The sequence below is a fragment of the Chinchilla lanigera genome, unplaced genomic scaffold (assembly GCF_000276665.1).
Source record: "Chinchilla lanigera isolate Chin_1 unplaced genomic scaffold, ChiLan1.0 scaffold00002, whole genome shotgun sequence".
Taxonomy (NCBI): Eukaryota; Metazoa; Chordata; class Mammalia; order Rodentia; family Chinchillidae; genus Chinchilla; species Chinchilla lanigera.
In genome coordinates, this window is record NW_004955403.1 from 15,127,666 (window position 1) to 15,150,849 (window position 23,184).

General features: G+C 38.6%; 1 protein-coding gene across 8 annotated transcripts in view; it reads left to right on the forward strand.

Moving 5' to 3' along the window:
* The window catches only part of Pde1a (phosphodiesterase 1A, calmodulin-dependent), a 296,642-nt gene that overhangs the window by 221,597 nt on the left and 51,861 nt on the right, over positions 1-23,184 (forward strand). For 6 of the 8 annotated variants that reach the window (XM_005373347.2, XM_013512485.1, XM_013512476.1 and 3 more), the window contains 4 exons: positions 7,413-7,595; positions 12,361-12,427; positions 16,815-16,931; positions 17,768-17,908. In XM_005373347.2, the coding sequence (XP_005373404.1) occupies positions 7,413-7,595; positions 12,361-12,427; positions 16,815-16,931; positions 17,768-17,908 (508 nt within the window). Of the gene's footprint in view, positions 1-5,329; positions 5,597-7,412; positions 7,596-12,360; positions 12,428-16,814; positions 16,932-17,767; positions 17,909-23,184 lie in introns of those variants that run through there. The other 2 variants (XM_005373351.1, XM_005373350.2) reach the window with 2 other exon arrangements.

The window sequence follows — 23,184 nt, forward strand, 5'->3', positions numbered from 1 at the left end:
AGCAGAGAACACTCCCTGGTGGGAAGCTGAGAGTCATCAGTGAGGCTTAGAGTAGTTCTCTGCCTCACCCATCTCCCCCATTTCTGTCCATAAAGAACTCCAAAATACAATCTTGACCTCAGCTCTTCAAGCAACTTGACTCCTGAGAGCTTTCCCTCACCATTTGTGGGGCCAGTTCTCTGTCCTGGGAAACAAGCCATCCATCTGCCTTGGCCCCTGCTTCCTTGGGTGAGTACAGAGGAAGAACCTTCTCAAGCCTTAACTGGGCTTCAACCCTATCCTTAGTCAACCTCATTTTAGCCAAGATTTGCCTCTTGAGAATTGATCCAATGTCAGTATAACTGACTTCTCCACCAAGTGTTCAGTTTTCTCAGCCTCCCATGTAGAATGGTCATATTCTCACTCTTTAAAAAAATAGACCACCAAACCAAAGGACACATTGATCAAAGCTTTGAGGTTGACAGAAAGAGGAAATAACTATCTTTTACAACTTGCTGAAGTTAATTTTAAATCCCTTTTGGAACAAGGCAGAGAATAAATAATAAATAAGTAAGCATGCTTTGTTGGTGGCCTGGAAGAATTAAAAGAAATGTATTTAGCACTGTGGAAGTAGATTGCTGACAATAGATATGGCATTTCAAATATATTCCCCTTTCCATCCTGACACTGAAATTCACATACTTCAAAGTACCCTGAAATTTTTCCATATAGAGTTATTTCTTTACATGAGGATGATTTAGGTTCCAGCACTGGAAATAAATCTGAGCTTCCTCCAACAAAAAATTCTATGGTGAACCAAATGAGTTTAAGATTTTTTTTTACCAGTGTTATTTTGTTATTTTTATTAATATATGCTTGCAGTGCATAATGATTAAATTCATCATGGGGAGTTGGTACGTGTATATAATACATCTTAATTTTTTTATGTCCCTTCTACCTCTTGTATTTGCAAAAGATCTACTAATTTTTAAGGCTAATAATCAAGGCAAAGCTGTGATATAGGATGACTGCTGTTATTATTAGTGAATGAATGTGAAAACAGCTTCAGTGTCTTGTAAGAGGGCTAAGCACACCCAGAACTTAAAATTTAATACTTAGAAAGTATAAGTGCGGACACCAATTGTCTGGAAATAGCTGTGGGCACTTGGGTGTAACTATTTTCCAAAAGTCCACTGTGGACAGAAATATTTTGCACTGACATAATTCTAAGAGTCAAAATCCCATGACCTCTCCTTCCGTGGCCACCTCCTTCTTTTCTTCCCTTTCCCTGCAGACTTTCTGGTTCAAAACATAAGCCCTGTGGGAGATGCGTCATCTGATTTTAAGAGAAAATTTAGACTATAAATAGCTTCCCAGAATCAGTTGATCGCTGATGGGATGTGGAGTCAGTTGTCACAGCTCACACATACCCTGTGTTTAGGACCCCTCATTTTATGCTTTATTGTCTCCCTTGGGACCCAAAGAAAAGAATTATATCAAATAGCGACAGCCTTTCTCTAAGGTCACCAGGGCTAAAGTTTTACGTATATACCTATTATTGTTTCTTTTCTGTGGAAGGCATTGTAAGAATGCCTAAGAAAACTGCACCAGTGATTAGGTTTTCATCTTGTTATTTTTCTTAAACACAAAGCTTTCAATTTTTAAGAGCACTAGGGGTAAACAGTTGTATCCATTTTCCCTTCTAACAGTAGAATGTAGAGCAAAATAAAGCTATTGGATGTTTGGAAAGCAAAATTAGTTGTAAAATTTGAGATACATTTTTACTAACCTACTTGCACAGGCTTATTTCACAAATAAAGTAAAGGCAAAAAAAATAATCTTTTATGTTTTGGTGACATAATCTCATGTAAGTCCCAGATACAGGTACATCTTAGGTAAATGTACAGGAAAATTTGTATAATAATCTTTTCCCTATAATAAAATCTGGAATTGTTATTTCATATGTTATACTTTTTGTCCCTGTGCTGTCCAGCCTGATCAGAAACCTGAAGATCAAATAAAAGCTTGTGCTGCAGAGAGGGAGGAAAACAGAATGAATACAAGGCAGGTGTGAATGGGAGAATCCAAAGGAAAAAGAGAGAGATGGGTGGGGAGTGTCCTTCTAAAATTTGTTTAAATGTAAGATTTATCCTACTTTCAACCTGTTTCTCTCCAAACTGGAATCATCATCTTAGTGACCCTGCTTCAACTTATTCATGTGTTCATTAAGAGTTTCTTACCATATGCTATTTGATAAATGAGCATAAAAAGAGTTAGTACTTGAAAGAAATATTGAGTTCCTTGGTTTCAGACATGAAAACAATACATTGTAAGTCAAGAAGCATGTACACAGGCTTCTTTACAATTTGTTCCAAAAATTTCACGGTGATCATTCAAGAGCAAAGTGACCTAGATGCAATGAAGGTGATGAGTGACAACAGTAAATTTACTCCCGATGTGTTTCCGCTTCTTATAAATCAAAGGACACAGAACTGCAGATTAAAACTTCTACCACTCCCATCCTATCACTATTCCTGAAAGGGTAATCAAATCTAATAGTTTAGTATCAATATTTCCAGACATTTTATAATCATTGGATGAAATATATTGACCTCCTACTGTTTTTCTGGCACCATTTTAGATGCAGGCAATACAATAACACACAAACAGACCAACTCTCTGTTTGCAAGATCTTTCCAATCCAGTCCACTGGACTGTGGACACTGAATGAACACACAAATCAGGAAACATAAAGTATGACACTGAGTAGGGGTAAATGCTAAGACTGTAGCAAGATAAAAAGGCAGAATGAAGGTGCTTACTAATGTGGCCAAGGGCACCTTCTCTCTGAATGCAGTAAGGAAGTGACTTGCACCATCTCTGGAGTAAGAGAGTCCAAGAAGAAAAGAGTGGGTGCAAAAACCCTGTAGTAGAAGCAAGCTGGGTAGCTCCACACAAGCAAGAAAGGCAGGGTACTGAATGAAAAAAGGAGAGGGTATTGGTTGAGAAATCAGGAGGGAGACTGGGCTGGAGATAAATCATGTAGAGTTCGATGAAGTAGGCATTGACTTGGTTTAACATATACCAAAAGAGTGCAGAAGGAAGAAGAGAGAGGTGGTCACGAACAAGAGCTAGGAGCCCAGGTAGGAGGATGCAGGCAGCCCGGCAGGAGAAGATGCTCTCGTTTACCTCTCGTGGGTTGCTGTGGGAGTGGAATCTGGTACGACACTTTGAAAGACAAGTTGGCTCATTTTTACAAACTGAACAAGCTTTGACCACACCATCCAGTGATTGTATTTCTTGGTACTTACTTGAATAAATGAAAAGAAAAACCCTCACATAAATGTTTGTAAGAACTTTCTTCATAATTCTCAGAAGGTGAAAGCAACAAAGATGTCCTCCATACTGGAATTCATTAAAAATTATAGAACATCAGGTAATAGAATTTTATTCAGCAACAAAAAGGAATGAACTTCAAGCTGTGAAAAGATCTAGAGCAACCTTAAATGCTTATTACTAAATGAAAGAAGTCAGTCTGAAGTGAGGAACCCTTTGACTTTATGATTGCAGCTGTATGGGGGTCTGGAAAAAACAACCCTGAAGACAGTAATAAAACAGTCAGTGCTACAGACTTGGAGGGGAAAGGAAGGAGGGATGAATACATGGAGCAGAGGGGAAGTTTTCAGGACAGTAGAATGCTTCTATTTGGTACTGTAATGGTAGACATATGCCATTACACATTCTCCAAAACTCCCCTATAGTATATAATACAAAGAGTGAGCCCGAATGCAGAGCACTGACTTTAACTCATAACCATGTATTAATGCTGGCTTGGTGATTGGAATACATATGCTATGAAACACAAGGTAACCAGCACTCAGGGAAGCTGTGAAACTGGAGTAGAGATGAGTTGTATGAGAACTCTGCACAAGGGGCTGGGGATTTAGCTCAGCGGCAAAAGCGCCTGCCTGGCAAGTGCAAGGTCCTGAGTTCGATTCCTGGTACCGGAAGAAAAGACAAAAAAAAAAAAAAGAGAACTCTGCACCATCCTTTCAATTTTTCTACATATCTAAAATTACTCTAAAAAATAAAAGTTACTATTTCTTCTAAAGGCAGACTGCCCAAGATGTGGCTTTTAGCTAGTGAGAACAAAGTAGAGTTTTCTAGGGATGGTCACTGATTCTCAAAGGAAACACGGAAAGTCGTTGCCCAGAATAAAAAGCTCCCTGTGTATCAGTTAACTGTGGAGGCATTCCCATTTCACATTCGGTACTAGAGAAGTAGAGACAGATGCACAGATAACAGTCACAGATACACAAAGGCCATTTGACACTGTGCTGCAGAGCAGAGAAGAATCTTTGAGGTGCCGACCTGTAACTTTCCATTTTTGCAGGGTGGAAAGACAGAAAATTTAAACTAATTCTTACACACTGGCACACATCCTGGATCACACCGGGTTCCTTCCTGTCCTTTGGCATTAGTGGATTTAAGGTACACACTGTCCCAGACTTTCCCTTCATTCTTCTGATTCAGCAAGAAAAAACCCTCATTTAAACATGAGCAATAAAAAAGCAAAACAGAATCCATGCAAAAATACTAAGAGTGAAGGAAAAGGGATGGGAAACCAATAGCAAACAATGTACACCAGAGAAGTGAAACTACGTGTGAACTTGTCCTGTAAATATCACAGTCTGAAGGCAGAATTCCTTTCTCTTTGGGCTTCCACTGCCCTTTTTGCTTAAGGCCTTCAACTGATTGGATAAGGCCCACCCCCATTCTGGAAGCTATTCTGCTTCACTCAGTCTTTTGACTTAGGTATGAAGTACATTTGAAAAAAAAAAATCTCCACAGCAGCATCTAGACTCATACTTGACCAAAGAGCTGGATTTTGCAGTAGCTCATGTTGACACATCAAATGAACCACTACAGAAGACGTGTTGCTTTTCAAGATTTGCTTTTTTACTTCTATGATAGCATATTCCATTCTTTTCTCTGTGTATGCTTACTTTCTTTTTTCCTATACCATCACTGATCTGTATCACTTTTTTACCTGAAATTATGTTGTTTCCTTCTCAATAAATAATTCCATGCCTCATTAACTAAGAACTGCCAGACTCCTGAATAATAGATTCATAGGAGGACTGTTTTTGTCATACCGTGATTTTGTCACATTTGATGATCTCTTGGGTCATTATGAGTTTAGGATGCACTACCTTAAATCCACTAATGCCAAATTTTCCATGCATGGAGAAATCAGCAACCATTAGCGTTCTATTTCAGATAAGTTCATTCTAGTCAGATCAGGTGATGAAATAAAGCAGCAGTAGAATGTTCAGATCATGGTGACGTCACAGGATTATACCATAGTGATTCGTATTCCACCTGTTCTGGGCTTCCATCTGATCTCTGTACAACAGATAAGAGAAATGGCATAAGAAAGTAATGAAATATGTGAGTCATGTGGCACAGATCTTGCTAAACTGGGCTAAGGAATCTAGTTTTAAATGGGCAAAAAGGCCAACAAAAAGGTTTGTGTTAAAGCACATGGTAGGCGTTTTAGAGGAAAATCAAAATCATCCAAACGTAAGAAAAAAAAGCAAATTAAAAACAATATAAAGTGAGTATTAATTAAGGTTAATATCCAAATACGTCTTTTTGAAATCTTGACAAGTGTATGTGTAGTTTTGTAATCCCTTCACCCAAGATTGTGTTGTTCTTTATGGAGTGTTTGTGCTTATTGAATACCATGTAAGACAAATACTGGTAAATAACAATCTTGTGCATACAGCTGGGAGGTCAGGTAAAAGACACGAAGATTTACTCTTCTGAAGCTTACCTTTCGAGCTTCTGTTTGGTCCATTGTGTGGGCCTCGTCCTTTTTTGCCTTTTGTTTTACCCCTGCCTCCTGAGATGGTGTGCAGCTAACCCCTGAGGCCTTAGCACACTCTGCCATCTCTGGCTGCCTTCCCTGCGTCAGCTCACAACCCGAAGGCCTCATTCAGAGGGATTTACTAAAGCAAATAAAACCCAAAGGTCAAAGCTAACGGGTGCTGCAGAGCTCTGAGTTACTAAACTGGGGCAGTGAGCAGGAAATAACCAAGTCAGATGACAAGCAGAGCTGCCTTGTGTTCTTCCCAACAGCACAGCTCCACTGAGGTGCAAAGCTGCTTTTGTATTGGGAGGGGAATCTTTCACACGTTCTCGCCCATTCAGACCTGTAGGGAGCTCTTAATTCCTGCAGCTGACAGGCCTTGAAATAAGGACGTGTTCTCTGTTCCCTCTGCAGGGCAAGCTGATCAAGGTCACCTGCCTGGAGCTCACATGGAGGGGCGGTGGCGTCAAGTCCAGTTCACTCCTTCCCACTCCTCATTTCCTTTGCCAGTAGCTGTAACCCCACCCAACCTCCACCCTGAAGTGAGAACTGCCTCTTACCTGCAGTTTCCTCCACTTCCTGGCCCAGTTTCCTAAGAGGAGGTTTTAAATACATTTGCCCCTCTGTGTCTGTGAATTCTGCATCTGGGATTCGAACACACACATCAAAAATAGTCAGGAAAAAAACCCCAGAGCTGTACCAGCTATTTTGTTTGCCATTGTTCCCTAAACAATGCAGCACAACGGCTATTTACATGACATGTATATCGCATTCAGCACTATAAATGATGTAGAGATGAAATGATGTAGAGATGAAAGGATATGGGAGGATGTGCATAGGTTACATGCAAGGCCACCATTTACACGTGTCCTTGAGCAGGCCATTTGAGTACCTTGGGGTCAGGCGATGTCTCGGGATCAGTTTCCCATGGATACCGAGGAACACCTATAATTCATTTACTGTTCTTTGCTTTCATCATTCTTTCCACTTTTTATAATCTAAGAGGTTGATACCAGAAAGAATATGTTAGATGTGGTTATTTTTTTTTAATTGCTTATTCTGTGAAATAGCACTTGTGAGTGACTTTTGGAAACCCAAAACCTTCTTCAAAAAGCATGTACTCTATCGTGTGTGGGCCTGTTATATATATAATTGTTAAATATAAGACAGTTTTCAGACTTTAATCCCCCTTTTCCTTCTACTCCAATTTCTTTAGTAGCAGACATCTATCTGTTTATGAATTCTCTTTCTTAACTTTCCTAGGTTCTGTTATTAGAGTGGGTGTACCACTGATGTTAATCAGTTATTGGCATTGTACTTCAGTTTGGGGGAAGGTGCATGTGTTTGTCTATTAATTCTTTGCCTGCAGAAAATGATCAAGTTGAGAAAATAAGAGCTTTCTAAATGTTAACCCAGTATTTTTTCTTTCTTTAAATTATTCACATTAAGGGGTAATAAGAGGGTGATTTGCTGTTTTGAAAATCCCACTGTGATGCTTATTCTTTTGATGCCAGTTTTTCTTCACTTTTCTCTAATGCTTCTTCTGTATGAATTTCTGCAGAAGACTGCTGGATACCGAAGATGAGCTCAGTGACATTCAGACTGATTCGGTCCCATCAGAAGTCCGGGACTGGTTGGCTTCTACCTTTACACGCAAAATGGGGATGACGAAAAAGAAAACAGAGGAAAAACCTAAATTCCGAAGCATAGTGCACGCTGTCCAAGCTGGAATTTTTGTGGAAAGGTAGGTAAATGTGTAGGTATCTCAACACAACAAAATCTAGAAGGCAGAAAATACATTCATAATATCAAAGTTACGAAAGCCCTCTATTTCACTCTTGGAGGAAAACTTCAATCATAAGTACAACTGGAACGAACAGATTTAGAGCTTTATGATGAATTTAACTATAACAAAAAGTACCTTATCCAGGGTATATTATTTTATTTATATTAAACTGACAGGAAGACTGAAGCAAAAGCACTTTTTGAATGACAGTTCTGAAATGAATGGCTGTGAATAACTTTAAAAACAGTTCTAATACATTCAACAACTAATTTTACCTAAAGAAAATGTAACACTGATAAAATAAATTCTACAGGGGGTAACAGTCTACATGTTCAAGTCAAGCAGGCCTTTTCTGACCTAACATCTATTTTTATGAGAGGAACTCTCTCATTTTCACCTTTGAGAATACTTTTTTTTGTTTTACATTTCTGCCTTTGGAATAAGAGGTATGCAATGACCCGTAGACCATGAAACCAAACCACGAGTTTCCAACGTGAAACATGTGTTACTAGGAGCCAACTTTGCATTCTTTTAACTTTTAAGAGCACAGTTTATTTTTCTTTCTAGGAAACAAAATGTTTCAGAACTAAAACCGCAAATAATATCCAAAATAAATATGCCTGACAAAATTGAAAAGTAGTTACCAAAACCCCATAAATTGAAAATATGGCTATGTATTTAAAAATTATTTAAAAATTTTAAAAACTAAGGAAATTGAGAAACAAAGACTTTTGGGGGGGGAATATGCCTCGTATTTAAAGACTACGGTGTTTTTCCTTCCATCTTTGTGGCCATCGTTTCCAATAAACTTTACAAACCTTGACTTACTCTCTTAAAGGAACAATTGGCTGGACACAGGTTTTAAAAATGTAAATGAGGGTACATTATATGAAGAATACTATGCAATTTAAAGGTAAATTATAACCACAGCACTTGAAGCTTCTAATATCTTGTATCATGGCTGTATCATCGAGAATAGCATCTTCTGAGTGATTATACAAATTACTTTTCAAATTGCTTAGCCATGTTTAACTGGCTTAGATAAAAGATCTCTGGAAATAGTGTGATCAGTTTGTGATCTGACACCACCTCTTGGTGCATACACTTCCTCCAGTTCTGCCACGGGGAACAGATGTCTGAGGCCAGGAGGCAGGGCTGCGGAGAAAGAACGTCTCTAACTGTATTCCTATGCTTTAAAACAACATAGGCAAATGTTAAAGTTATTTCCCAAAGCACCAAATTAAAAATATGTAGAAAGAATTTCAAAAAGTCAGTGAGAGAATCACAAATAAAAGAGCATGTTTGATTTGCTGGAGGAATATATATTTTGTCTCCTTCATTTACTAGGCAAACCAAAGAGAAATACAAACTGTGTCAAAACCAAGTGAATTTGCATTTCTGCTCAAGACGAAGTTAAGAAGAACTTGATAAAATGTATTGACGTGCCAAGTTTCCATTTTTTAATGTATTACCCAAAACAAATTTTATTTAATATGCTATAGGAATATAAAAATATAATTAAGGTAGCTAAGTTAGTAAGCAATCTTAAAATCTATATCCTTATTTTATCACTATTGAATCTCCATTAGTGACATGCTTACTTTGAATTTGCAAAAATAATTATCACCAATCCTGAAAATTAAAAGTCTTCAGGAAGCTTTGTTGCTTCCTCTCCTGACACTTCCGTTCTCAAGAATCAGTACTTCAGTGAGTCCTGTCAGGTAAGCTGAATATGACCTGAAATTACTACTTCCTCCGGGCCGCCTAATCTAGGCCTGCATTATCTGCCAGAGAGGTGTGACAGTAACTTCCCCTCTGGGTCACCTTTTCCTCAGTTCTCTCTACACACCATTCACAACAATCTTGTAAAATGACAAATTGGATCCTGTCGCCCTGAAAACTAAAACCATTTGATGGATTTCTATTTCACTTAGTGACCAAGCCTTGCCTCACCAGGTCCCTCTGACTTTCTAGCAACCGTTGCCAAACATCAGTACCAGCCTTCTTGCAATTCTATGAACACTTCTAAACTTTTTCCTGTCTTGGATCCATGAATCTTTCCGCTCTTTCTGTCAAAAATGAGTCTTCCCATCGTCAGCATTGGCAGGTCCTTTCTATCATTCCAGAGGCTTTCTTAATCACTCTATGTTCCAATCACCTCTCCAACTAGTAATTCACCTCTGAAATATCACTCCTTGGAATCACATTTCCTTTCTTCACATTAAAATAAATTGCCTGGAGTCAGTAAGTATATTTTTCTTGCTCTCCATTGGAAAATCTGTTGCCTAGCACAGTGCCTGATATAAGGTTTTCCTAATTTTTTAAATTATATTTTGTAATTTCAGTGAACATTTTCAAAAATAATCCACCATATTTTCAGTTAGACTTCACTACTTACTTGTAGGTTCCTAAGAAATTCATTACTATTTCTCAGAAACATTTTTCATATATCACCTATTTATGGAAGTAAATGGCCAACCAGATTAAAGGCTTCTCCCATACTTCCATTTCCAGGGAAATCACCTTCATTTCCATCTAATTTTCTATTTCTAATTTCTTGTCCTAGAATTCTATTCCTGATTATAGGATTAGCAAAGTATGGTAGACGGCGCTGGAATATAGCTCAGTGGCACAGCGCCTGCCTGGCAAGTACAAGGTCCTGAGTTTGATTCCAAGTACACACAAAAAAAATGTGTGTTAATAGGGAAGTTTCTCTCTCTAATACGGCAATCTCTTTTGTCTGTGTGTTCTATATAAGATACAAATTCTGTGTACAGATAAGTACAGAGATTCATCATTTATCAACCTACTCCCAGACTGAGAGACTCACTAATGGCTTCCCCTGGAAACCCTAAAAAAAGTGCAACTAAGGAAACTGGCTACAGAGCAATGAGAAAGCCGCAGTGAAAGGCATAATAGCATTTTGTTTGTTTGTTTGTTTATGCCAGGCATGTATATCCTTTGCTGCTCACAAAAAGCTGCTAATTCTCATTTTACGAACAGATGACATTAAATAGTGTCCCAAAGGTCACGCAGCATGTATCTGATTCAAAGTTTATATTCTCTTCACTGCCTCACAGCCCCTTCTGTGCCAGGAAGTCAAACTGATTTAATAATACTTAGTGCTTTAAAAATTCTTTTGTTGGCTTTTATATTGGGCTTTTCCTTCTTCTTTACTCTTTCAAATCCCCCACATCGCCATTTGTTAGCAATATTGACTAGAAAAATAAGCAGAAAAGACTATTTGTTTCCCATAAATTCCACAGCCAAGTGTCCATATTGACAGTCATCATTTTCCCCACCCTTCATGGAATGATTTCTACTTTTGTTCTCAGCAGGATTAGAATAATTATACATATCTCAATGGAGTAATGAATGCGTTTTTATTTATAAACTACTCTTGAAATCTTCTCATGAAGATAAAAGATAAGTTTTTGTTATGCTGGGTCACTTGCTTCCAAAAATGATTACGGTAATTTAAAATTAACATAAAACTGAAGCAGGCAAGCTAAAGTAACAAAGTCTTTGGGAAGATACGTAAGTGAAGCTAGAGATACAGGTAAACACAATATTGTAATCTTGAGCTTCCAAGAGTGCAAGATTTACAAAGAAAACATGATAGGTTACATGACTCTTATTGTCTTTTTAAAAATTTGCATAGAATTTGAGTATATGTCTCATGGATTTTTAATAAAGGGTCCACTGATTCAAAAAAGACTAATGTCTTCCACAGTGATTTTATAAAAGATGCAAAATATTTGCCACATGACTTTCTTGTATTGACCATACTTATGATTATACTTAATTAAATTATGGCATCATCCAGACTTTTGGGGGGAAGCAATTATAGCTCTATCATCTAGGAATACAATTTTTTGTACAGTAGCTTGATATAAAATTAAGATTCATGACTGAGACTCAGTTGAGCTATTTCCTCCCAGGCCTGTGTGAAGGAGTCCTTCATGGTTCCAAATACAAGCCACTTATTCCTGCACATTCAGGCAGCTTTGGGTTTTGTGCTCATGAGAATGCACGGAGGGCCTCTTATGTTTGGTTTGCGTTTCTTTGGTTTCCCATCAGAAAATGAAAAAATCAAGCCATTAGCAAATTACAGATTAAAAATATTTTTGTTATTGATTGATTTGGAAATAGAGAAAATTGTGTTTACTTTCCAAACAATCTTCCTTAAATAATACTGGATGACAATTTGAATAAACTTAATTTTTGTCAGTATAATCTCTTCCACTATTTTAACAGTAATAAAGAAGTTGTATAAGTACTGATGATGCTACATATACCCCCTATAATTTTCATTTTGCCAAAAGTAGAAATGAAAATCCATAGAATATTTTCATGACATTCAACTTCCAGTTTAAAATTTTGTCAAATAAACAGACATAAAAGAATATCCTGCTGTGAAGGCTATGGTGGCATGTGAGGAAACACAATCCCTCTTTTAATTAGAGGAAATTAGAAGATATCCTTACCTGGAAACTGAAATCAAATTAACTTTATAAGGTGGTTGCAAGTACACAGAATACTATTAACATCTGTCGCTTTGTAGACAGATAAATGCTGGTTGTAGCTATCATTGCTGCCGTAAAAGGAATGATAAAAAGTAAACCAGTCAAGAATAATCTTTACCCTTATATTTAAGAAATAGCTGAAAACCTTGAGCAAATGAGTTTTATGTTTACACTTCATTCTATTTTTTTTATTTTAGGATGTACAGAAAAAGCTATCACATGGTTGGTTTGGCATATCCAGCAGCTGTCATAGTCACATTAAAGGTGAAATAATTTCAATTGTTTTCATTTATAAAATTTGTTTTTAAATATCTTCTGAAAGTAACTGGGGGAAAAATGCGAGTAGTTCTTTGCTGCAGCCTATATGTTAGAATGTAAAAATTATCTTAACCATTTACAAAATACAAAGTGTGATTGGAAATTACAGCTACTATTTAGTTTTTTTTTTAGATGCATTACAATAGAAGACATACTGACTCCCCTCAACACACGCTTACTCACTTCAGACATGCTTATCCCCTCATTTGGTTGAGGAAAGTAATTCCCCAACTCTTAGAGGACAGATGTGCTGACACTGTGGTGTCACAACCTTAGGGAATAAGTTTGAACCAAAGGAGGAAGTTAGGAGGGTTTTATTGAAAATAAAGAAAAGAAGAGCTACTGGATTTCCAGGAGTGGGTGATGACAGAGGCTGTTTGTCAAGGGTAATTTATACAGCAAGATCACAACTTGGGTACAGTAGGAGTCAAACTGCAGTCACCCTATAGGATAACAAGAATAATTGCTTACTAATATTGATCCAAAGGAAGCAAGTCACATAGCAGGGGTACATGGAAAGAACAAACGCACTGTTGGAAAGGGATGTTCTTGTCACCCATCTGTGTGTCTGATGCCTACTTAAGATCACTGGACAAGATGGCGCTAATTACAGCACAATCTCAAGTTGCTGTTTATCTCTGGGGAGGCTTCTAGGCCTGGCTATTGCATCTTTACCTTGAGCTTTCTCTTCAGATTCGCATCCAGCCACAGATTTTGTGCATCTCATCTTCTGGGCTGACTTCCTCTAGGACCTGACCCCTCCCTGATCGAATATCAGTTTCTACTTTCAGTCATCTATAACAATTCTTGCCACTTTCTGAAAAGTTCTGGTAGTCTGCTTTTGTGAGTGCAATATTCTGGTTGCTTTGATGTTCTGAATCAGTTTCAAGTGTTTCCCTTTTGTGGTCATTTTGATTTTGAGGAACAGCAAGAAGTAGCATGAGGGCAGCTCTGGTGAATGAGGTGGGTGAGGACACACTATCATGTGATTCCGCCAGCCTTTCTTCCCATGGGATAGCACTGGACAGCGGCATTCCCTGTCTTTTTTATCACACCTCACAATGAAACACTCACAAAGGAGGACTTCTAGAACTGCGTCAGAGGTGACAAGAATGACTGGAGATGAGTTTGTCTGAAGCAAGTGGTATGTTTTGATGGGAATTTGTGGCAATGTGTCTTTTACTGTAACAATTTTTTTAAATTTAAACTTTCACCACAGATGTTGATCACATCTCCTACAAGTTGTTCCACACTCTGTAGAATTACACGAGGATGGACTGATACTAACAAACTCTATCAGTGAATATATATGCACGTTTGCGTGTGTGTGTGCATACCTGTGTGATTTTTTTCTTCATGCTTTAAGTGAATCTTGACTTTTATTTTGAGGTGGCACCAGTACATATCAGAACAGACAGAGTACTTTGTTATGTATATACTAGTAATAGCAAAGAGTTAAATGCATTGAAAAAAGATGTTTTAGTGAGTTATGTTTAAATGACAAAGTTTCTATGTAAGAAAATTATTTAAATACTGAAATATGAGAAAATAATAAATATAAAATTATGGAGAAGAAAATTTGTCCCTCTTATCTCTGACTTCTCCTGGCACTGCTCAAACCTGGTGTGCAGTTGCTGAACTACATGTTTGAGAAATGATTGGAATCAGTGCTCTGAAATTGGGAAATTCTGGGCTCTCTTGTCTTCATTTTCTGAGTACGGATGTGTGCACATTTGTCCCACTGTTATTCCTGCAGAAGTAATTTGTAGGCTCACCCCCTAAATGTCTTGTTTCTTTTGGTCTCTTAACTTGGTTGGGGGACTTCAACTTTCTCTCCTGAGGTAACCCTGCATTGTTTGTCCTATATTATCCAAGAATTTAATGAATGCAAGTAACAAATACACAATCTTAGTCTGCTTTATTTCCTATTGTTATTTTTCTGTTTCAAATGTTCATTGCTTACTTGTGTGTTTTAATTTCCTTTTAAACATGCTCTTTACATATGGCTTTTCTCTGTGGAATATTACAGTTCAATTGTTTTGTTTTGTTTTGTTTTGTTTGTCTTTTTGAGACACAGTCTCGCTATGCAGTTCAGGTTGACCTTGAAATCACTTTGTAGCCCAGGCTGGCCTCGAACTTGCAAGAATCCTCCTGCCTCAGCCTCTTAAGTGCTGGGATTGCAGGCATGCACCACCACGCCTGGCTACATTTAAATTTAAATCATTAACTTAAAAAGTATTTATCTTCTTGGATGCTTCTTTGTGGATTTTTAAAAGTATGATAAAAACAAATATATAACAAAATGTCACATTAGAAAATATTAAGTACTCCTCCATTCTTGAGAGACTTTGCCTTCTCTATTATTTCCTCAACTATATGCAAGAAAATTACTTATTTTTATACTATTCATTTTAAAAACTTTTGTTTAAAAACCAACTAAAAGCCAAATGTGGTGACTCTTGCCTATAGCTCCAGCACTCTAAGAGGCTGAGGCAGGAGGATTACAAGTTCAAGCCCAACCTGGGAAAATTAACAAGACCCTGTCTCCAAATAAAAAATAAAAGTGGCTGGGATGTAGCCCTGGCTTCAATCCCCAGTATGGCAAAACAAAACAAAACAAAAGTCTAAAATCATTTTCACCAAAAAATGTAGTTTTCTAAAATGCTATTTCATTAACACACATGAACTAAGAGTTTGAAGGAGAAAATATTACCAGTGAAGAATATGTTAGTTAAATAACTTTTTTCTGAGAAAACCCCTTGTCCTGTGCTCATTCTAACAGCACAGAGGCTGCACACCGCAGTAGTTCACACTTGTAAATCATTGCTGCTTATGAAATCCCCGAGAGACGAAAGCTGACCCCCAACTCAGTAGGAAGCCCCTAGCTGGATACATAGCAGGCTTGAGAGAGTTCATGCTCACTCTTTCCTGTTGGCTTTGGAATTTGATAAAAGATCGTTGGCCTCCTCTGAACTTTCCTCATGGTCAAAATCCTTTAAACAAAACCTCTAGAAAAGATTTTTAATTTACAAAGACATTGAGCAAGTGTTTGGGGATCAAATTAGAGGCAAATGGAAGGAATTACATAAGTCTACAAGTAACCCAAAACCTATTTCATTGGTGTTTTGTTCCAAGGGATTGAAAGTACCATTTGAGGTTGCTATTGCTATTTTTCAAAGGAAGTATTTTTAAGAGAAATGGTTGTAATACTTTTCATAAGAATTTCGGCTGAGTTTTAGCATGTGACAGCGAGTACAGTTGGCTTTCATAAGAATGTAAAAAGGTAACTGAAGTTTGGCATGGTGGCACAGGCCTGTGATCCCAGCACTCTGGGAGGCTGAGGCAGGAGGACTGCAAATTTGAGTTCAGCCTGGGCAATTTAGCAACTCAGCAATACTTTGTCTCAAAAAATTAAGAGTCTGGTGATGCACCATGCTCAATGTGAAGGACCTGAATTTAATCCCCAGTATGTGTAGGGAGATACTAACAGGCCCATTTAAGTGCAAAATTAATGTCTAACTTTAAGGCTGTCTGCTTATATTATTCATTATTAAAGCTGCTGCTTGTATGTAAGTGCTGGGACTTTTTTTTTTGCTGATAGTTCCTGACCATCTTACATCTGTATACTATGCTTTCTAAGGTTTTTTTAAAGGCAAAATTATGAAATGTTTGGCTACCCCTGCTCCCCATCCCCTCTGCCACTGTAAGGGATACTTTCCCAGAGTACTTGTTCCCTGCAGGTCTACTTCTCCTCCCTCGTCAAGAGAAGGATTCATTTCCCTTTTCTACCCCCAGGTGACCCACCTAGCTAGTGATAATAAAGTGGTATATATTCTCTCTCTGCCTAGTATTTGTATCACAGAAAAAAACAGAACATATCAAAGCTTTAAGCCAAAAAGTACTAACTCATGCTGAAATTCCAAGCCATCCTACAATGGGTTCTGTGAGTCATTTTCCTTTGATCCCTCAAATGACATCACCCATATCACCATATCAAGTGACACCACCTCTACCTTCATGTGGGCCCATCCTGGGAAGATGATTTATGGTAGGAAATTGGAGAGAGAGTAAAGATAACAGCAGTGTGGTCAGACTTACTGCATCAGCTTATGAACATCAATAGAAAAAGGAAGATCTTGGAGCTTACTAAACATGATGGCCTCACGTTCGTGACCCTGTCATAGCAGACTCCGGTAAAATGTAGCTTAACATTCTTCAGTGAACTATGATCTGCAGAATGTACAAAACCTAATGTTTCAAATAATTTCCCATAAAAAGCTTCAGCGCTGTATCATATTTCACCTAATGTGTTTACTTTGCTTTTTTTCTACAGGATGTTGATAAATGGTCTTTTGATGTATTTGCCCTAAATGAAGCAAGCGGAGAACATAGTCTGAAGTTTATGATTTATGAACTGTTTACCAGATATGATCTTATGAACCGCTTCAAGGTCAGAAATGTGGAACGAACATGAAATGCTCTTAGAAATGTTTATTTGAATAAGAATGAAAATGCAGAACATGGAGCATTAATCAATACATTTTAGTGTGTTTCTAGTTAGCAGGTCACAAAACTAGGGGGCCGAGGTCACTGTGTGGTAGAACGATTCTGTGAAACACTGACATATGGATATATGCACCTAAAGATGGTGAGCCGGGAGATAGCAAAATACCAACATGGCCTGAATTATTCATAGAATACTCCCGTAGGGATTGGAAGCAATGATGAAAGTAATACAGTAGGTCTCCATTCTTCTTAAAAAATAGAAAGAACCTATATTGGAAGGTTTACTTAAACTGAAATTACAGGGCTCCTAATTAACTTCATTTGGAACCATCTAAGCAATGGATTTGACCCAGACTTTTGAGGAGTCTGCAACCTGAACTTGCATCATTTCCTGTAGAATCGTGGTATTATTGGACCTAGAAAGGACTGGGAGAATGTCCATTTTAACTCCTTTTTATTACAGACAGGAAAACTGGACTCCACCAATTGCAATTGGAAATTTTTACCCTTTTAAGACAAGCCCTCTTACCTGACTCTTGAGGATATACAAATGTAAAGTATTTAGTTCATCTGTCTGAGTTCAATAATTGGGGATTGCACTACTTCTCAGGATCGAAAGCTAACACACCAGTGACATGGTTGTTCAGAACAATCTGCATTCAACTTGGAGAAACTACTGCTCACATCTGACTATATAATGTGCTCCACGCCACATGCCATAATCATGTTGCTGTGACAGTCTTTTGGCCAAAATATAATCATAATTATTATTTTCCACAGATTCCTGTTTCTTGCCTAATTGCCTTTGCAGAAGCTTTAGAAGTTGGTTACAGCAAGTACAAAAATCCATACCACAATTTGATTCACGCAGCTGATGTCACCCAAACTGTGCATTACATCATGCTCCACACGGGTATCATGGTAAGAAAGCCTTTGCGACTGAAGTTTATTAGTATGGAAACGTCAAATTCTATTCTTCTATGCTCCCATTGTCTCTTTAACGTCCATAGAAATAGTATAAGTAATGATGCTATGGATTTTGAAGGTTATTTATCATATGTATTTTCTCAAAAAATATAGTAACTTAATGGGGAAAAATATGTACAGCAATCTTAGTCACCTTCTCATCACTGGGACATAATACCCAACACATATAACGGAAAGGACAAGAGCTTTGTCTTGGTTCAAGTCTCAGACTGTGGTGGGCAGGATCAGATACTGAAATGGCATGGTGGACGGGCCTGCCTTGGGGCAAAGTTGCTCACATCATGGCAGCCAGGAAGCAGAGAGGGAAGGGAGGAGCCACGGAGGAAGATGTCCTTGTCCGGGTACACACAGGGGCCCCCACCTCCAGCCACCTCCACACCCTGACAGCATACTTAGCTACTGTACCCCTTGTTGGAAGAATATACTGATGAGTACAACACTCCACAGTCCATTTACTTTCCAAACACATGAGGCTTTGGAGGGACACCCCAAATCTCAACCATAACAAGAGGTAAATGAAAGTATATTATTTTCCAAAACAAACTGCAGAATGATTTACATGTAAATTCTATCTCTTATGGGAATCCACTGGAGGGAGAAGGGTTACCCGGAGAAAAAGTCTTCAAAAGGAAAGTTGCAGTGCTCTTCCCTCACCTACTATTTCCTACAGGCCTAATCTCAGGAGCTTTCTCTCTGGCTTGCACTGTGAATCACAGTTGAGTCCTAATGGGATTTGGGGAAATTATTCATGCGAATTTTTCCAAATGCGTTTTCTTCTTCTTTGCATCTGATTGAATCAATTCTTCTTGTCTTAGAGCTCAGGATGATTCTCAGAAGATGAAAAGGAAGGAGTCGCCTTTCCTTCTGAAAGTGGGAAACTGAGGTCCGCCCAAAGGGGTGGGGGCTGTGTGCGATCCTCAGATCTTAGTGTCTTCTTAATTCCTCGTGTGCCATGCTGGGCTGTGTGAGGCAACGTGATGAAATGTCTGTAAATGGGATCTTTACCGAGCCCTGTAAATCGCATTTCTTGAGTTTTTAGATTTCAAAAGCCAGTGCATTTTTTTTTTGGCAACAGGTCACTGGCAATTTTTTCTATGTAACTTGAACCCTTTGGGGTCCTGAGATCCTCAGTACCTCAGCATTCTGCAGCAGAGACCGTGTACTAACCTGTGTACCTAACCAAGCAAATCCCCTGGTCCCTCAGTGTAGAGCCCTAAAGAGCTGGAAAACATGTAACAGGTATATGATTCTCTGAGGTTAGCATATACCAAAAAGTTATTGTCTGCATGTCATATCCACGAAGAAACCAACTGTATGTAGTATACACAGCACCAGTTTCCTAGGATCTCCATCAGTGTCTCATGTGGTAATGAAAGAAATTGTCTATTCTGCATTTTTTTCTTTCTTTCTTCTTTAGTCTTTGCGAGACAGGATCTCACTTTGCAGTTCAGGCTGGCCTTGAGCTCACTTCGTAGCCCAGGCTGACCTTGAATTCACAATGATCCTCCTGCCTCAGCCTCCCAAATGCTGGGATTACAGGCCTGCCCCACCATGCCCGGCTTCCTCATTTTTCTTAATCTCCTAAATTGTGCAGATCCTTCAATGCCCTAGACTAAGATCTCACTTCTACCCACAGTTCCAATTCATCTATTATTTAAGAAAAAAGAAAAAATAATACAAGAGTGATGGTGCATGCTTGTAATCCCAACACTTAGAGAGGCTGAGGCAGTAGGACTGAAAGTTCAGGTCCCACTTGTCAAGACCCTGTCTCAAAGTAAAACTAAAACAAAATTTGAAAACTGGCTGGGGATGTATGTTAGCAGTAGAGCACTCCTGAGCTCAATCCGTGGTACCAGGAAAAAATATCTAATTTGTTACCATCTCTCAGGGTTTATGGTTAGAAGAATCCCAACTAGAAGGCTCTTATCTGAGGCCTCTCTTGTGACTGGGGCCTCTTCAGCTCTAAGCTATGGCCAGAGCTGGTCCTGTGTCCAGGGTGGTTCACTCGTGTACAGCTGGCAGTTGATATAACTAATGGCTGGGATCCAAGCTGGGAGTTTAAGGATTTTTTGGAATTTAACCACAAGGCCATAGAAATATGCAGCCTATGACAAAATGACAAAATAATCTGTTTTAGAAAGCTATTAGAACTAGTACATCTAAGCTCCTTTATCTGTTTCTAAGGTCCCTGCATGTGCACATGCGTACTCAAAAATTCTTTACAGCTTTTGGGGTTTAATAAGGCTTCATTGTCACAGCCGGAGCTTAAACCTGTTTCTTTCACCTCCTTTGATTTGCATGGTGTATTAATGTGAAAACAAAGGGCCTGCTGACAACTGCAAAGGCTGTCACACCTGAGGAGCTGCTTTAGTGTCTTCCTGCTTAGATCTGCTTGCTTTTCACCTTCTAAAGTCTTTGTCCTGTACTCAAGATGGCAAGGTGATTCTTACTTCAACTTTTTGGCATTTCCATTCTCTGGAATTCTACCGTTTTGAAAAAGTTATCTAAAAAATGATACATTTCAATGTCACTGTACAGTGGAATCTGAACTTGATTAAGTTTCTTTGGAAAGAGATGAAATGGAAAGCCAATGCCTACATTTGTATAATAAAATATCTGCATAGTTATAAAGTGAGATGAGAAAACATATGCCATTTCACATGGGGAGAGAACAAGAATTTCATCATTTTAAAATGTGTTTCTTCTCAAATATATATATTGGTATCATTTGGAGCAAGTGTAAAGGCAGCCAAATAAAAATCTGCTATTTTAGCTTCAGAACCTCTGGTCTGAAGGTGACATTGCAGAGATGAGGTTAGTCATACTTGGAAGTAAATAAAGAAATTCAAATCCACATTGTGATTTTATACTCAGATTTATAATGAAGACTTGTTGTGGGATGTCATTAGCCATTCCATCTTCACTGAAAGACTTGAGAATCTGGTCCAGCCTGGACCAGTTCCAAGAGTGTTGAAGTCATTAGTGTAGATCACATAACCATTTCAGAAGGAACTTATCAAATATAAATGTGCCTTCCCCTGCTTCAGCGGGATTGGCATGGAAACGGGTTTCTGATTTTATTCATTCTTTTGCAAAAATGTATCAGTGGGCTCTTTCTGCACCCATGAGTTTGGTGGTTAAGAAAATAGTCTGGTGGTAGGCTTTTAGTCTTGTCTAGAGCAGACAAATGCATTTAAACTAAGGAGAATTAAGACAATTTTTACAATAGATGGTAAAAGGGAAGACAAACAAATTCACAGATGTGTTGACTATTTTACCAAACCTAAGCTATACTCGCAGCTTGACAGTTTGGTGAAATTTATTTTAACAAACCTTTTTAGTAGATGAAAATGTAGTTGAAGGTGAATATCAATCTCCGTACATATAAATGTGCTGGTTCTTTGAACCAAAAAAGCACATCACAGGAATATTCATTTAGGTAGAACTCTTTAGTCCTTTCTCTTCCTTCAGATTTGGTATGCAGACTAGGTGACTTCATTTAGTGTCGGGGTTGATGCCCTGCTATTTTAGGATGGCCTTATCAACATGACATTTATGGAGCACTCCAGTAGCAGCCCAGCACTGTCAGGTGACTAATGCATCTTGTCACCTGCAAGATGTTCTGGGAACTGTTGCCAGGAAAAGACAGTGAAGATGCCATTGTCCTTGTTTGCTAATGATAAGGGTCACCCTTAAGCCTGAAAGCAGAAGTGCAGAGGGGACGATGCTCGTACAGATGCTGGAACCATTTCTGGCCTCCTCCTCTCTCCTTTTGTCTCTTGATTAACCTGTAGCCCTGCACCACGGTGACAGTGATGTACTGAAACTCAGTCCATTTGCTAAAGATCCAGTGCTTTGTGGAGTACTGCCAGGCTACTTCCAACTGTCTCTTTAAGTGTGAAATCATTTCCTGGCCTTGGCCAGACAGCTCTTGCATTTGTGAGTTCTTGGCATCTTGTTCTAACAGTCTCAGTAAGAGAGAGAGAGAGAGAGAGAGAGAGAGAGAGAGAGAGAGAGAGAGAGAGAGAGAGAGGACTGGAGATCTATTTCTGAAACTTGTAGTACACTAACTATGCCTAGGAGCAGTCTCCCACACTTGCAATGACTCAGTTTTTCTCTGATCAATCTACAAAAACATGTGGCACTCTGACTCCATTCCACAAACTATAAGGAAATTCTTTTCTTGTAAATGTCTTCTCATACCACACTGTTCAGGAGAGTAGAAAAAGCCTGGTCTTAGGGGACAGCATTTTGAAATTATTCTGCATCACTTAATAACTCACTGTCTCTGCCTTAGCTCCCTTGTCACTAAAGTAAGTTAAGTACTACCTTATAAAAGACAAGGTAATGTGAGGTCATTAAATCTTATTTACAAAACACTCAACTTAGTACCTGAAACAAATAGCTGTTAATGCACACCCTGTTGCAAATTATTATGATATACCAGTTTTATATAGTGGTGAATTGTAATGAACTATTTCAGCCTATTCAAAAAGATAGAGAAAAAGGCGTGTTACCCCATAAATCTCATAGAGACATTCAGATATGATAATTGTCTTAGATTAAACCTCAATTGGCTTTCATGCATTCATATATCCAGTTGAATTAATTAGAAATTAGGCTTTTGAAACCTTAGAAGAATGTGTTTAGTGTGATGCCTCCCTTGAGTAAGGAGTACTATTGTGACCCACAGAAGGAACAGAAATTTTGGAATAAATTTTAGATTGAATTCCTGCTCTTTCACGAGATGGCTTTGTGACCTCCAGCATGTTGACGGTGTTCTTTAGGATTCAGTTTTGTTATCTGCAGCATGGAAGATATTTCCCTTTGTGTTAGGCAGTTTTTCACTGTTGGGATGATACACCTGACGTAAAAGTTAGGGGAGAAAAGGTCTATTGTGGCTCGTAGTTTGAGTTTCAGCTCGTGCTTAGCTGGCTTCAAGGCACAAACAGCATGGCAGAGGGGCACGGGAGAAGGAAGTAGCTTAATCGTGGCAGCCAGAAAGCAGACAGGGTGAAAGAGCCAGAAAGAAGGGTCCATGGACATGACAGACCCCAAAGACACCCCCCCACCTACTTCCTCCAACCAGGCCTGACCTCCCAACCACCCATTCAACTATGAACTCAGCCACGGATGGATCCATTGGTGAGGTTAGCATTCCACCTTCCAACAACCTCACTTCTGAAAATCTGATCCTTTGGGTGGAATTT